General features: G+C 41.4%; 2 protein-coding genes across 2 annotated transcripts; both read right to left on the reverse strand.

The window, feature by feature from the left end:
- Positions 1 to 865: 865 nt before the first annotated feature.
- Positions 866 to 7,750, reverse strand: LOC4324331 (AP-4 complex subunit epsilon). Its single transcript, XM_015761161.3, has 11 exons — positions 6,925 to 7,750; positions 6,214 to 6,399; positions 5,905 to 6,120; positions 5,699 to 5,809; positions 5,060 to 5,257; positions 4,827 to 4,958; positions 4,260 to 4,316; positions 4,057 to 4,173; positions 3,535 to 3,612; positions 2,600 to 2,743; positions 866 to 2,364 (listed from the first exon to the last, which is right to left on the reverse strand). Exons 1-11 carry the CDS (start codon positions 7,525 to 7,527, stop codon positions 1,354 to 1,356), a joined length of 2,853 nt encoding a protein of 950 aa, XP_015616647.1. The 5' UTR covers positions 7,528 to 7,750; the 3' UTR covers positions 866 to 1,353.
- A 645-nt stretch (positions 7,751 to 8,395) lies between these two features.
- Positions 8,396 to 14,480, reverse strand: LOC4324332 (uncharacterized). The gene is made up of 14 exons (XM_015771908.3): positions 14,176 to 14,480; positions 13,321 to 13,675; positions 13,203 to 13,237; positions 13,040 to 13,118; positions 12,859 to 12,937; positions 12,073 to 12,153; positions 11,862 to 11,992; positions 11,443 to 11,496; positions 10,934 to 11,099; positions 10,374 to 10,593; positions 9,980 to 10,078; positions 9,705 to 9,830; positions 9,485 to 9,536; positions 8,396 to 8,968 (listed from the first exon to the last, which is right to left on the reverse strand). The coding sequence occupies exons 2-14, from the start codon at positions 13,624 to 13,626 to the stop codon at positions 8,822 to 8,824; spliced, it is 1,575 nt and encodes a 524-aa protein (XP_015627394.1). The 5' UTR covers positions 13,627 to 13,675; positions 14,176 to 14,480; the 3' UTR covers positions 8,396 to 8,821.
- Between the last annotated feature and the right edge of the window lie 1,469 nt (positions 14,481 to 15,949).

Consider the following 15,949-nt stretch of genomic DNA (forward strand, 5'->3'; position numbering starts at 1 on the left):
CATGCGTGCATATGTGCCGTGCGTATATTTATACGTGTAGCTTTGCACTTGCACGCCCGCGGTGATGCGTGCGTAAAGGCTGACGCCATACCGGAAAGGCATTTCCATGTTAGACATCAGCCGTCCATCTGCTTTGAGATTCGTGCTAAATTTGGTACGCGCCTAACCCTGTATTGTTTTTTTTTAGCAACTGTATAATAATAACTTGTGTCTTTTTAGTAAGAAAAGGAGAGTGGGTGAATTACATGTAATAGCTCTAAATTCTTCAGAAGGGAGTGCTGCAGACTGCAGCCAGCCAACTAGCCAAGCAGGGTTTATTTGGAGAGATTAAGATTCTTAAAAACCTGATATCTAATTTCTGAGAATCTGAAAAAAGCTTTAAAAAAACCCTAGTTCGTAGTTGCTAAGTTTATTTTCTAGATTCTACAACTATAGTTTATTAAAATCTAAACAAAAAGCTAAACTACTTTGTGGAGCTTCTGATTTAAAAGGAATTGCACTACAATAAGCTCTTCAAATAGGCCCTAGGAATGTTAGTAAAAAGCCGGATTAACCACTTACTTGCCCCCTTACTAGTCATCACGGTATCCTGCAAGCCAACACGCCGCACTTTGATAGTTCGACGCCCGCCAGCAAAGCCCGGTCTCTCAGTCCCAATCAAGGAACACGTTAAAAATGAAGACCACCTCCAGTAGTCCAGCGTCTGGATAGCATATACTCCAAGTTCCACGGTAATCTCGCACCGAATTTCCACGCGAAACGATAAAAATGGCAGATTATTTTTTGGGGGTTTCCAATGTCAAACAACACGTGGCTGATTTAATCCATCTTTGGAAAGGGAATCGTATCGCCAAACATGAAAGCGTAAGGGGAAGAAAAAACTTACATTTTATTATTCCAGCCAGTTTCAGAGGAAGTGGCAACCGAGTTTCTAGTGCCCAGCAGCTACTGTATATCCAATGTGGGTAAATCTCAAAACATATACTCCCTGCCAGATGAACCGAAAAAAAGCGCCGGCACACGCTTCTGGACCACGGTCTCATCATGTACAAATTACACATCATGTAATAAACACATGTACACTAAGTCTCGACAAGAAATTACCATGTGAAAAACGCAACAGGAAAAAGACCCGCAACCATCCACATCTCATCCCAAACCTACCTTCTCCCAATTGGGAGGGTAAAAGGTCGTGTCCTGTGAATCAAAACCAAATTTACCTCATGCCCTCATGTGCCCTGTGCTGATCGAACAGCATCATTCATTACTGGTTCACCGATCAGGCAATCAAGACCATCTTGGAGGCAAACTCCACTTACCCAATTTGAGCACGCTGAACATATGCTGTATATTCTAGCCTAACAAGTCCTTGAATAGAATAGGGTTGTTCCCTGTCGGCGTCACACCAACTTGCCGGGCCGCTGCGTCCTTCTGCAAGGCATCTTGAAGGCTAGGGCCCTTCTTTGCAGCGACCACATTTACCCCGAGTGATGGTTCTGTGGATCCACTGGTCACTCCAGTTTGTACATCATCCGAAAAGATTGACATAAGATCTGGTGTTTTCGAAGTGCTCGAAGCTGGGGTTTCAGAAACCACAGGAGAGGCTGATGCTGGTCCGAGAAGACCTTCTAACTGTGTGAAAGGATCAGCTAATGGAGGACTTGATGAAACTGGCTCTCCCAGATCCAGAAGATCAGGTGGTGGGGCAGAAGGGATTACTTGCTCTTTGGCTGGCTGCGGTGTTGCATTAGCAGTAGCTACTTTCTCAGTTGAGGAACTCTCCTTTGCTGTCTTTCGCCCAGCCTGGGTCTTCCTATCAGCTTTACCAAAGAGTGAAGCAGCCAACCGTTGCTTTTCCGCTGAAACTTCAGTGGCCTGCTGTCTCTTGGAACCATATGTGGATTCCCGAGCCTGTGAACTTGTTGACCCTCCCACCTCAGAACTAACGCCTCCATTGGTTGCTTGTTGACTAGATGTTGAACTTGAAGGCGTAGATGAGGAGGAATAGGCTGGTCTCCCCCATTTCTTCTGAACTCCATCAAGACGAAGTTTGAGACCAAATTCACCAGAAAGAGAATCGCCTGATGGCTGGGATCTTGACATTTGGTGATCTTCCTTATAGTAGCTTGGTTCTGGAACTGGAACCAGGTCAGTAGTTGGGGAAATACTGGCCTGTGAAGCTGCTGGAGGTAGCTCATAGGCCTCGAATCTAAGAGCATGGGCAGATGTCTCTTGTTGATCCTGGGCCTTGTAGTTGCCAACACTTACCACTCCTGAGCGTTCACTCTCAGGAATGTAGGGTGCAGCACCATTTTCAATGGCTTGCTGCACATAACCATTTAGAAACGAGAGGTTTCTGTCGATCTGCAACATAAATTTAGTATCCGTGAAAAGGTTGCCCTTTTACTCTTACGCTTGGTTCAATTTATAACTTTTGCTTTAAAGTTGTGTGCTTATGTAGAAATAGTGCAACATATTAAAAATATATGTAAGTGCCAGATTGTTTCTGTGCTGTCACCAGGATTTTATGCATATGAGGAAGCAGATAAAATCAAGTTTTCATGCATTAGGCTCGGTTCCAAGAAAGGGATAGCAGTACCTCAATATCTTCGCAGCTTGCATCGGCTGGCATTACATTCTCAACAGCCTGTTTGTCCAAACCTAGCAAAGCCTGTAGCTCATATGCACGCTGCTGCAAGTCTGTTGAATGCGAAGCTGACAATTCATCTATCAACGATTGGCACTGCAAAGGATCGGAGATGATTTATAAAGATTTACCTACAAACAATAGAGTACACGAATTCTACAGGAAGAGAGTTTTGCCACTTCATGGTAAGCAATAGTGTTGATGTTTTCTATTCTGGACCTCCCAATCATGTGGACAGTATTAATATCAAATATGTCTCTGTGCTTTCCAGTCATATGGAACATGATTGCTTTACATCATCCAGTGGTGAATGATGTTTTAAAAATCAGAAGTAAAGGTTTGCTTCTTTACAACATTATATCAAATAACGAAATTATTCACAGAAAAAGGCTGTCACAGAATTATGAAACACAGAGATAATATAGGGTAGATGGCAAGTTAACCATAGTCTTGAGTTTTCCGAGATGACTGTTCCAAGTTTGTATTAGGATATTTGCTCATAAACTTTTTTTATAGCTAGTGGTGCTCAAACTGAACAGCACGAGATGACTGTTCCAAGTTTGTATTAGCATATTTGCTCATAAACTTAAATAACTAGCATTATAGATGTAAATTCCAACAAAGGAAAATGCACCAAATTCGGCTTGGGTATGAAATGCATGTGATAACTGATAAACATATAATCCTAGGGAGGAGCATAATTTACAGTTAGTGCAAGTATAGCTTTCATGTAACTTTAGTCTCATGAAAAATAATTCCCTCTTTCGGTGCACAACTGCACATGTGAAGCTATATGTAATAAACAATGGTTTGGCTTGAAAGCTAATGACAATTTGACATGAAAAATGATAAGTGAGACAATCCAAACAGTGAAGATTTTCATTTACCTCGGGTAGCATATCGATCTTCCTTCCAAGAGCGATTTCAAACGCAAAGATCTTCAAAATTGCGGAGATTGCATAAGCCTTGAATAGGAACACCGAATAACAAACAGCAGGACATGTCAATAAATCAATTAGATGTACAAAAAAGATTTTCTCAAGGATAAGGAAGTAGAACATTAATCAGAGAAAACAAAAGATCTATACAGTTGATCAAGGTGGGTCCAGATTATAACAGTATATAATATATAATTGGATATATATATTATAGGCTACTATAATTGATTGGACTAATGGATCAAACTACCCACAAAATGGATTACTGGGTTACCCAACAACAATGTACCCTGAGACATTTCAAATTACAAGTTCTGATTTTCATGGCAATTGATCATAGTAATTGCGCAAGAAAATGTCGAGTAATGATCAACTTGGATCTATATTATAATATTTCAACACAGAGCATGCACAGTAGCAATGGGCCACATGTAATAACAGTGGAACAAAAGCTAAACTACAAGAGCATACCCTGACAGTGTCATCAGTTGGGTGGGCCTCTGCCACATCATACAGCTTCCCAATAATATATGAAGCTGAATATTTCCCATCTGCTGTTCCATATTCTCCCAAAACCCAGCATATTATCTGAAAGTAGAATGAATCAACATAATCTACCACAGAAAACATGGTACGGAGTATGATATAAGAAGAAAACAGGAAATTAAAATCACCTGCAGAAACGAAGAAGGAAGCTTTGGCTCCCCAACAATCCGTAGATAGGAATCTACCTGTTCAGGGAAAACAAAGTGTAAACTAACATACCAGGGAAAGTGAACTAAGTTAAGAATCATGCATCAAATTCAAGTTCACCATGAGAACTTTTCAAGTTGAAACAGCAGGAATTGATACATGCACTGGTTCACTTTAGTCCATATCTGAATGGTAGGTGGGGAATTTACATCTGGTTTACAGGTTGATTCATCATGCGTAACCAGAGGATAACATAAGCTTTTCCCCTTACTTCGATTATAAATTAACCAATCAGAGTGAAAGGGTCACTTAGGCCTAGAGGAGGGGGGGGGGGCGAATAGACTCATGCCGGACTAATATTCCTTCATACATTCTAAATTGCAAGCATTAGTCCTCACTAATTGGATTGTCATTAACCACCAAAATAATTAGGGGCTTAGATGCACTTTCACAGAGAATAATTAAAGTATAAGGTGTTTATTCACAATACTTATGTTTAGCAAGGGGAACATGTCAGCAAAGAATTAAGATTAGTCCAGAGTACATACAGCTGACGATCTTAGTTGGCTATCAGCACCTTCATCCTCCTCTCCAAAGCCTTCAGCAATAAGTCGCATTAAATTATGTGCAACTCGGATGTTGACAAGATCTCCAGCATGCTCAAAGACTTTGTTCATGGTCTGGTAAATAATTAGTAGAACCAAAGGATCTTCTGTTAAAAATATTAGTAGAAAATACATTAAGTGCTCAACAACAAACATGCATAGACTGATGCTGTCACCTGGATGAACCACTGATTGCTAGGTGCAAATTGTTCTGCTAGCTCAACACAACGAGATGCAATTTCTGTCTTGTAATGGTGATCAGTGATGTTAATCATATACTCAATCATTCGATCAACAATCACTTCAACATTTGTTGATTTTGTCATCTTGTAAAGAAGCTCGAAGGTCTTGCGTTTCAAAGTGTCATCAGGATCCTGTTCAAAAGAAACCGCACTGAGTGAGAAACAAGAAGGGCTAGTGTGAAAAGTATAACACATCCAACTAAAGATGATGACACAGTGACATGCATCTACTGAGGTAGCAAATTAAAACCACAAAACTGATGCCATAAGAACAGAACAAGCCAGCAACTAGGTCAGCGATATTGTATCAAACAACACAATATAATCTTCTGAAAATTATAAGTGCTTCTTCAGCTAACATAATTTTGGTCTTTCTGCAGGGAAACGTGAAATGAATTACAAATCAGCATTCTTCGTAAAATTAATTTCTGCAACTATAGCATGATTTCAGTAAAAAAGTCTTAGCTTCATTCTCTTGCAGCATGCAACAGGAATATACGCATGGAAGCAACATACTAAAAACCCAATATTTTCCATGAACACGCAAGAGCTGAATTTTGCTATATTCCTCACCTCTAAGCAATCAATAACAGCCAGCTGGTGCTCTTCTGCGATATCTGGATTTATTTTAATTAACCGGCCAAGAGCATCAATGCCCATGTACTTAAGATTATGGCTATCACTCTGCAAACATAAAAGAGTTAATGAAGCAGGTTAATTTCCTATGGACACAACATCATGAAAATCACTTATGTCTCACATAAGAACTTTGTGTGCACCTTCAGAAACTTTGATGTTGTTTCAGCTGCAGCATCAAGCATCTTAGCGTTCGGGAATATGGATGAAATACAGCATATGCACTCATACAATATTGCATTGCCAATGTTGCTTGCAGTGTCACCCTTCCTGAATATGTCACCCAAGACCATGTACATATTTCCACTTGCCTGCTTATCACCGCTACCCAGCACCGCAAGTATTTTCAATAGTTTAATCTGCAAATAAGAACAGTAAAATCTAATGACATAAGATGGTGCCAATTGAAGACTCCAAACATAGGAAGTTGAAGCTCAATAGAGTTCACATACCTGAATAAATGGTGCAGGCATTTGGTGGTAATCATAGGAAGTTGGAAGCCTCCTCTCTGCAACTTGTTTGAGGATGTTAACAAAACTAACAACCAAATCCTTGTACGAATTTGGATCTTCCAAAATCAGGTCATAGAGGGGGCATAAAGTTGCACCCATGACCCCAGGATCATTATCACAGAGCCTCTGCAAAATAATAGCGATCAACACTAAGCATCTCTCTGAGAAACAAATATGTGCTTCACTAACAGTTGGGAAACCCCACAGGCTACAGTTGCTGGAAATCCCAATTGAGGCTCAAGGTAGATACGAAGACACAATTTAAGACAATAAACACTGGTATTCTAACATGGAAACACAAACAAATAGTAAACAAATTTGCATCTTTGGTGTTAATCGAATCCATAACTCTTGTAGACAGAACCTAAGACTAGCTAACTTATCTTAAATTGGCATGAACAAAACAAAGCAAAAGTCACATTTCTAGGTTAAATAAGTGGCTAAAAATGTAATTGGAGAAAACAGCTAGCTGCATCATATGCAATTACAGACATATATACAAATTAAACACAGAAATGTGAACCATAGTAGGACTGATAGAATGATTGTAGCCGAGTGTGCATTTCAGAATTGAGACAATATATGACTGAGGACGACTTATTCTACGTTCATTTCAGTTGGGAAACGAAATGGGAGGGATTTAGTTTGGACCTTGCGGAAGTTGGAGACAAGGTGAGAGACGGATGAGGGGGATCGCTGGTAGAATCGGTGGAGCGCCATGACGGCCTTCTTCCGCACGGCCTCCTTGGGATGCGCGAGCAGCTCGACGACCTGGGGCAGCACGGCCGGGATGGCCTCCTCCCCGATGAGGCGGCAGGCGGCGGTGAGCGCGGCGCAGACGACGAGGTAGTTGTCGGACCTGAGGTCCTTCTGTATGGTGTTGACGACGAGGATGACGAGGTCGTGGCGCTCGTCGAGGAAGAGGGAGACGGCGAGGTAGCCCGTGCGCTTGAGCGGGAGGGACTCGTCGTGGGTCATCTTGACGGCGTGGATGTGGCCGAAGGAGGCGTCGTGGCCGAGCATCTCGGCGTAGACGAGGCGGAGGAGGAGCTCCTTCATCTTCCGGCGGGGCACGTCGGGGTCGGCGAGGCGGCGCTTGAGGTGATCCAGCTCCCGCGAGATGATCCGGTCCTCCTCCGCCTTGGACCGCGCCTCGCCGATGGACTTGACAAGGTCGAGGAACTCCTTCGACTGCCCCCACCCTCCCTGCGACCCCATCGCCAGCTCCCGCCCGATCGTCCGCAGCTGCTCCATTGCGCCCCTCTTCGCCCGCCCGTTGCCCGGGGGCGTCCCCCGCCGGTTTGCTCGGGGAGGCCGAGGTGATGTGGGGCCGATCCGCCGCCGGCGACGGCGACGGCGAGTGGGTTGGTGGCGGCGCGGCGAGGCGAGGCGGTGGAGATCTGGATCCGGCGAGGCGAGGCGAGGCAAGGTGGGTTTCGGGCTTTCGGTGTAGGGAAGGAAGGGGGAGATCGGGATCGGGATTAGTGAGGAGGAGGAGGTCTAGTCTAGTTCTCGTTTTTCTTTTTTTTTCCTTTTTTTTCTCTCGTTTTACTACCTACTCCCTCTATAAAGAAAATCTCATTTCTGAGTATGAATGTGAATGTAGCGTATATTCACATCTATAGTTAGAAATGGGGTTTTTTAACGGATAAAATACTCTAAAAGTAATCATTTTAGAGTTTTGTGAAAGTAAAATATAATTACATTTAGAGTAAATAAAGTGAGAATAATTATATTTGGATCTGATAAAATAACAGTACTCTATTTTTTTTTATTGATGTGTCGAATGGATAAAAAATAAATTTATTTTAAAACGGAGGGAGCACCAGTTGTTTTGCTTTGCAAGGGAGGTCTTGTACTGTAGTGTAATCTTCACCCTTCCATAGGTGTCCTTTTGTTTGATGGAGAATTTTGTAACTTTGTTCCAGAGTTTTTGGTTTCATGTTAAATTTGTGCGTTTCGCATTGCAGTTTGGGTTTTATCTTTTTTTTAAGGAAGGCAGCAATGCGTAATAAAGTTTAAGTAAAAGTGTTAAAATGCATTTCGGATACAAGCTTCACTTGACTAGCAGAATTCGAACTAATACAAAACTATTCAGTTGTAATAATGTACTGAAATGAAATAGCATGAATTACATATTCTAGCATTAATACGTTAAATTCCATTAAGATGGTAGCATTAACAGGTCGAATTATCCACAAAACAACCCCTAGATTCTAGTATTCAACAGAACTGTTTCGGTTAATACCAAAAATTACACATTAGCTCTACATCACTATTCCTGTTGCGAATTCTTTCACCCTGTCAAAAATTTACACCGAAAACTTCTGCAGATTTCACGAGAATTACACCATGGGCACATTTAGGATGTGAATCTTATTAAGCTCAGTCTCACAATGCACTCAGCTCTGGGTTCTCCTGCACTGGAGTGATTTACTGCTGACAGTTTGCTTCTTTTTGGACGACAGTGCACCGATGTTTCAGTCATTGCCAAAGCCAAAATGACCGCTAGTCCACTGGGTTGCAAGGAAAATTTACGACGATTGATCTAATCCGCCTCCCCGAGACCGTCACTGCCATCCCCTCTTTTGGTGATCGGAGCCATACCACGTTTCTTGCCATGAGATGCAACCTCTGCATTTTTTCTCAGCACAGCACCAGGTGACGGATATGGTCTTTGTTGGAATAAAGGTCCCTGTAAATTAAACAATAAAAAAGACCTCATTGTTCTGTGTATGATATGATACTACCACAGTTTGGTCTATATATAGGTAAAAATCATAACTCATAAGGTATTGTAGGTAGATACTAGATACCAGACATGATATTGTAAATACCTTATGCATAATAATTCCGGTTTGCCCATAGAAATAAACAAAAGTACAAAACATGCAAATTGCACAGAAAATGCAACTCCGCAATAGTTAGCAGATACAGCCCAGTTCTTAGGGCTTCAAGCATAAACACAATCTAAGGTTGGTCACTAGATTATCCTATCGTATAAGACTTCCTACAGCATTTGCCAGTTGCCACCATGGAGGTGGTAAGCTTTGCTCCCAACAAAAGAGAAAGCATGTGCATGCGGTAGTAGTGTTTACCTACACAGATGGTGTACTTCTCCACATTTGCAGTTAAAGTTAAAGGGTGTTGAAAATATATTAAGAAATCAAACTTCAAATGATAAAGAAAGTTTTGCAATCAAATGACATACAGCTGCAGTAGTATCTGCTGCCCGTGGCTGCACACCCTTCAAGCCAACAACCCTGAAAAACAAGCATTTAACTTGTATCAGAGACAATTGATATAATATCCCTGTGTTCTTCCTTAATTAATTAAGCTAAAAACAAAGCACATCCTAGCTCCAACTGACAGGAAGATAGTCAATTTCAAATGAAGCATAATTAACTACCAAGATGAAAAAGATCATGTACCAGCCACCCCGTGGAGCATCTGAGTAAGAGCTTGGGTCCATCGGGTCAAGCTCATCATCCTCAGGGCGATTTCTTTTGCGGTGATCTTTTCTGTTTGCTTTGCCAAATGGAGGTTTTGCGCTTGATCTGCACATATAGCACAATCTCAATAGCCATACACATGCTGCAATACTTTTGTTCTTCAGGTATACAATGCATAGAAAACTGGGAATCTGTTGGTGACATAAACTAGGACAAACAACATTTTGAAGAAGCATAATGTAAATCTCATATACCTGTCCTTGGCTGCTACATTCCCTGGATTTTTGTTACTGCTTGAGTGTGTAGTATTGTTTGGGTAGGATGGATACTGTTGAAAAGGAAGATTTTGAACCCTGCAAGGGGAATTCACAGATCAACATTAAGCTAAAATCTTCAGAAGCACCAAATTAGTTTATTTATAGTATAAAAACAACACATGCAATCTTAGATCAGGATTCTGGAGATTGACTGCATTACATCTCCGATGACCAAAAAAAACCATGAATATAATTTAGACCATATTGAGTGGATCCAAAAGTAGGTATGCTTTCAGGCAACATCATGGCTTCTATATGATAGAAATAAATCACCCGAACTTCAGAACACAGAAGTTACTCAAAAAAGATAAATTACAGATAGATACAGTACCTTGTGCAGTGATTGCAATAACCCCATGGCTGGACAAGACCTACACCCCATCCACCACAGCCTAAACATCTCTGCATTTGAGAGTTCCAAATATCTGTATTTTGAGCAGCCATCTCAACAGCAGCATTGGTGGGAGCATGAGGCGCAACACCTGGGTTCACAGCAGTAGGCGGCTCCCACTGTGTTGCTTGTGTATTTGTATTGTAATAGTATTTCTGGCCTAAATCACGCAGAAACCATGTCAATAAGTCAATAAAAAAAGTGTATAAGCATTGCCCTAAAAAAAATATCAATGAGCCTAGCTCGATAAACATATAAATAATAATCAGTGCTGGCTGGGTACATTGATTGGTCCAACCCAGCCTATCATTTATGAGCCAAATGCATTACTTTTTTTTTGTTATCTTTTAGAAGCTGGGGCTTAACAGACACAGGGCCCCATTAGAGCCAAACATACTCATGAGGCCATAAGCTTAGAAACAAAACAGTGACATTTTCACTCTTACAGAGAGAGAGAGAGAGAGAGAGAGAGAGAGATGTTTATAGAAATGCTATAGCACCTGTTGATTGATCAAGTGCCTCCTCCCAATTCTCTGGCAAGGACGAGGATGGAGGAGCTTGATGTTGCATGGTGTTCAAAGGAGCACCAGGGCGATCCCATTGGGTCGTTCCAGTGCTCTGATTATAGAAATAAGAAGCACCACTTGTTGGATCTTTTGCTTCAACCTAAAACCAAATAAGTTATCCCTTAAAACATAAGATACAACACTTGTAGCCACTGTTACTATCAAAATACAGTCAGCACCAATAAAAAAAGAGCTGTTAAAGGATAAAACATATAATAGCCCGTCCAGGTATACACAGCAAACAGAAAGTAATAAACTAATGTCTAGAATTACAAGTTAGAGAACTAGTTGAGTGCCCATGCTATGGGAAACCGAAATGCGTAGGAATGCACAGGCATTTGACAAAGAAAATCAAGATATACTAGCCCAACAACCAACATATCAAGTAGACAAGTTAACCACATAACAGAACAGAAAATATATGAATAAGATTGTTTACTTACCCAACCAGGAGGCAACTCTTGGGCAGCTTTTATCTGCCCTACTGGAGAATCGACCTGCAAAACGGTGCACAAACACAAGGCAAATGATACATTAACATAAAATGTGCTAGATAAAAAATGAGTACTATTTAAAGTATATAAAATCAGTGAAAGCATAATCAACAGGTACAAACTACTTTCCACGTTGCTGGATTCTGTTGTAGTCATCAGTAAATTCATCTCTTTTCAATCTACTACGCAGTTTTGATAGGTTTGCCAGGAAATGTTCTTTTCATCTATGTTACTTGTACACATATGATACTGCATGATATCAATTGATTCTACCATGAATAATAAGATCAGTTTACAGCTTATATGCATCCGTCCTGTTTGTATTTTGTTTAGTTGCGGAAACAACTAATTTAAGAATTATAACTTACATTTTGTTTAATCGTGAATCTATTATTTGTCGCCTCATCTTTAAGAATACCCCTTGCTCTTAATCTCTGCCTCAAAAATTCAGGGAGATCATCGGCACCTTTTGCTTTATCAGCTATATCCTTGGGTTTATCTGAAAGGAAAGAATATTAGTTAAACCCAACCATTTGTAAATATTTTAAAGCAGTACTAACTTAGAGAGAAGTGCTATACTCATTTGACCACTTGACATGTTTGCAGCATAATAAGCACCCCCTCCTGGTACACCATAGCCATTGCCAATTTCAACATTGCCTGGAAGCATGCATAATCATCAGGTTAGCAAAGAGGGTCAACTACATCCTCAGTGTAAACGATGTAATACAGCAGGTACACAGTGGCAGAGGGTCATTGCTATTGATAATCCTTTTAAGACATGTAGCGTAATCATTTTATTTCTATCCAATTACAGCCCTTTCTATCATATTAAGAGATTGGCACATCAGCAGCACTTCTTCCCTAAACATCTATCACTAAATTAGAGTGCTCTATTGTTTCCCAGGAGAGAGAGAGAGAGAAGGAGAGGGAAGAAGAAGAAGTGTTCTATTGTGGTATCTTATCAGTTGTCACTCCAGTATGCATGAAGATGCAAAGATTCTACTCAAACTAGTATACCAAGTCATACTTGTGCTATCTAGAACTTATTCTTTTACTCATAGTTTTGACTTAAATGAAACCAGAGTCACTAAACTATACTCCTAGCCAACAGTTGACCATCCCTATTTTGGCACCATGCTCTGTCAGTCTGTCACTGCGGTTACATAGCATAAAGTTCTCAAGGAATGGTACGGAACATAATACAGTGAACTAATTATAACCAAAATGATTTTATAAGATTTTTCTCTATGTGTACAATAGTTCTTCCCCTTCCCCCTAGAATTCAAAACATAAGCAGAAAAGGGTGAAAATAGACAAGACAGTATAATAATTATATATCACTGAAACATAACTATGAAATACCATTATCTGCATGAAGCGGCTTCCCCCTTTTGTTTGCCATCTCTGCACGATGCTCGGCTGTCATTTTTAGTAAGTGCTCCTGAAAAATCCAAGAAAACGATATTGAATTAACAAATGAGGGTCATGAGAAATAAATGAAGGAGAAAAATCCACAGAAGGAAAAGACAAGTAAACTGTGAACCTTCAATGCATTAGGGTTGCGGCGGTTTGAAAGGAGGTCTTCTCCATACTGCGTAGGCTCAATTGTTGCTTTTGCTTGTCTGAGTTGAAAATTTCACGGATATATCAAAGAGATACAGATAGCCAGCACAAAGTAAAATGGAAACAACAGAAAACAAACCAACCTTTGATTTTGTATGACTTGCTGAGTCTCAATGTCCTAGTTATCAGATGTAACCACTGATTAATAAGACAGCACTGTAACTGCATGTATAATCTAGATCATGTGGAAGATATGAATACCTGTTCACGAAGAACAGCCTCTTGGACAGCAGATTCAATGTCTGCTGCACTATCATTATGGTTGGAAACTTCATGAGCTGTCTGATTTGATTGTGCACCCCCAGCATCCATGTTAGGGAAAGGCATGGTGGGTTGTGCAGCAGCAGAGTAGCTCGCTGCATTGTGATTGCTGCCATTGTTGGGTGTAGCGCCATAAGGTGTTGCATAAGGCTGTGGATTAGGTTGAAATTTTGCAGGATGAATGGAAGGTGGCGGCGGCCATGCCCCGACACCAGGGGGTAATGGCTGTTCGTGTGAGTTATCCATAAGTAAGAAACAAGCTAAATTTTCACAAGCTTATGCTAACAAAGAAAACCTGCAAAACAAGGGAACCGATGCAGCGATATCAGATTTAGATTCACATTTCTTCCTATTAGGGACTATAATCAGATTCCCACATCCCATGATTCCACATAATCTTATTACATCTTTGTGCTACCATTATACTAGATCTTTCTTCTTTTTTAAGACACTCAAAATTACATATATGGCACGAGCGTCACGTTATTGACCAGATACTTACAATAACCTAAGAACTAAGAAACCCTCAATCCCATTAGCAGTTAAGAGCGGAGTGGTTTTTCTTCATGAGAAGACAACAACAGGTTCAAATGCAATATCTAAGACATCTGTAAACGAGTTCATCAGTGATGACACTAAAAAGCCCTGAACCTTACTCCACTAGCAGTAGTTTCTGTGTGATTCATGAAACATAAGAGGAGGAGGCCAGATACCAGCGGCCAGCGAGGATACGGCGGAGGGGGAAGCCTCCGAGCGGGGAGCTAGGGATTTGGTGGAGGAGTCGCCAAATCTCACCTAGTCTGCCGGTATCCGGCGGGGGGGTCGCCGTTCGCCGCCTCCGGTCGTCCTCGAATCTGCCCGGGGGGCGTCGCGAGATTGGACGGGAAGCAGGAGGAGCCGCAGGAGCGTGCGCCGTCGGAGCTCTCCTGCTCCGGAAGCTCCGTCGACTGTCGCCGCCGCCGCGTACGCCTCCCGCCTCGCAGAACCCTAGCCTCCGGCGCGGTGGCGGAGCCGAGCCGAGCGAAGGAGCCGAACCAGCGCCGCCGCCCGCAACCACGCCGCCGGTGCTCTAGTGAAATTCCAAGTCCAAAACAGGGATCATTTTGCAAAATTATACGGTAACAGTCGTAAATACTAGGGTGCTTTGTGAAAAAATTTCAGGACCTCTACCAATTGAGCCCGAGTGGCCCATAGTACACCGGAGCCCAATTGGGTTGAAACAAACAGCTACAAAGCCCGTCAGTGTATTGCCCATTTAAAAAGGCCCAGTAAGCCTAGCTCACCGGCCAGGCTGCCACAGCCCACAGGACACTTCGCGTCGACTGATAACGATTCTGGCCTGTTTAGTTTGTAACTTTTGTGTCCGAACTCAACGTGGGGGAAATAAAACACGAAGACAACGAATCAAATTGTTTGGCGTGGTTGAATTGCACATTTGCACGCGTCCTGTAAGAACATTGGAACGCTACTGTGTTCGACATCCGTTTCTCAACCTTTATTCTTTTCCGTCCATGCGTATTTTACTCGTTAAGAGTAGGGAATATCAAATTACTACTCGATAAGGAGTGTGTCATATGGAAGTCTGTTGTCTCTGAGTTCTACTTAGAGATTAAGGTGATTTGTGGTAAAAATACATACCCCTGAGAGGTACAATAGATCAAATCTTAGAGCAAGACATCCACCACCGCAGAAGCAATCCGGAGGACTTGAAGCCTATTCACCAGTAGATCTCGTTGAGCTCCTCTCGACAAGGATCTCGTCGGTAATTTCGGAGTTCAATTGTTCCCTTTTGTATTCTGTGGTTTCCTGTATAATCTCATATAAACTGGATTAGCGCTATTATATTACGAGGGGCTTGAAGCCCTGAACCAGCATAATGTTTGTTTTTTTGTGTGCTTGATGTTGTATCGTGTAGATTCTTATAGCCTCGTTACCCTCCTAACACGGTCCACGGGTATCCCCCGTCCACAATACGTTAACAGATCGCTCCGTTTTATATGCGGGAAGTTGTCAACCTCCATCTCCAAACGTAACCAAAAATGAATGCAGTACACAGCTTTAGGCTGCGTTTGGAACGTTGTGTTCCCAAATTATATGCACGGAAAATAGAACGGTCTATTAGCGCATGATTAATTAAGTTTTTGCTAACTTTTTTTTAAAAATAGATAATATGATTTTTGTAAGCAACTTTCGTATAGAAACTTTTTTGAAAAAACCACACCGAATAGTTTGAAAAATATGCGCACGAAAAACGAAAATGAGAGTTAGGAACAAAGAGTTCCGAACACAGCCTATTAAGTCGTGACCCGAACAGAAACACGGTAGATTTTACTATAACAGCGATCGAAACGAACAACTTTGTAAAAAAAAATGGCAATAAGCAAATTTTTGTCATTGCCAAAATGTATGGTAGGATGGGCCGAAGGATACCAAACAAATATCATTAGCAGCAGCATGGATGTATATTAGTAGTACGATATCTTTCCTATTATTGGGCCATGATATAATTTAATATTCCTGATAAGATCTCAGTCTAATTAAGCTGTGATTCTGCAACTTTTTTTTTCTG

This window comes from Oryza sativa, chromosome 1, assembly GCF_034140825.1.
Source record: "Oryza sativa Japonica Group chromosome 1, ASM3414082v1".
NCBI lineage: Eukaryota > Viridiplantae > Streptophyta > Magnoliopsida > Poales > Poaceae > Oryza > Oryza sativa.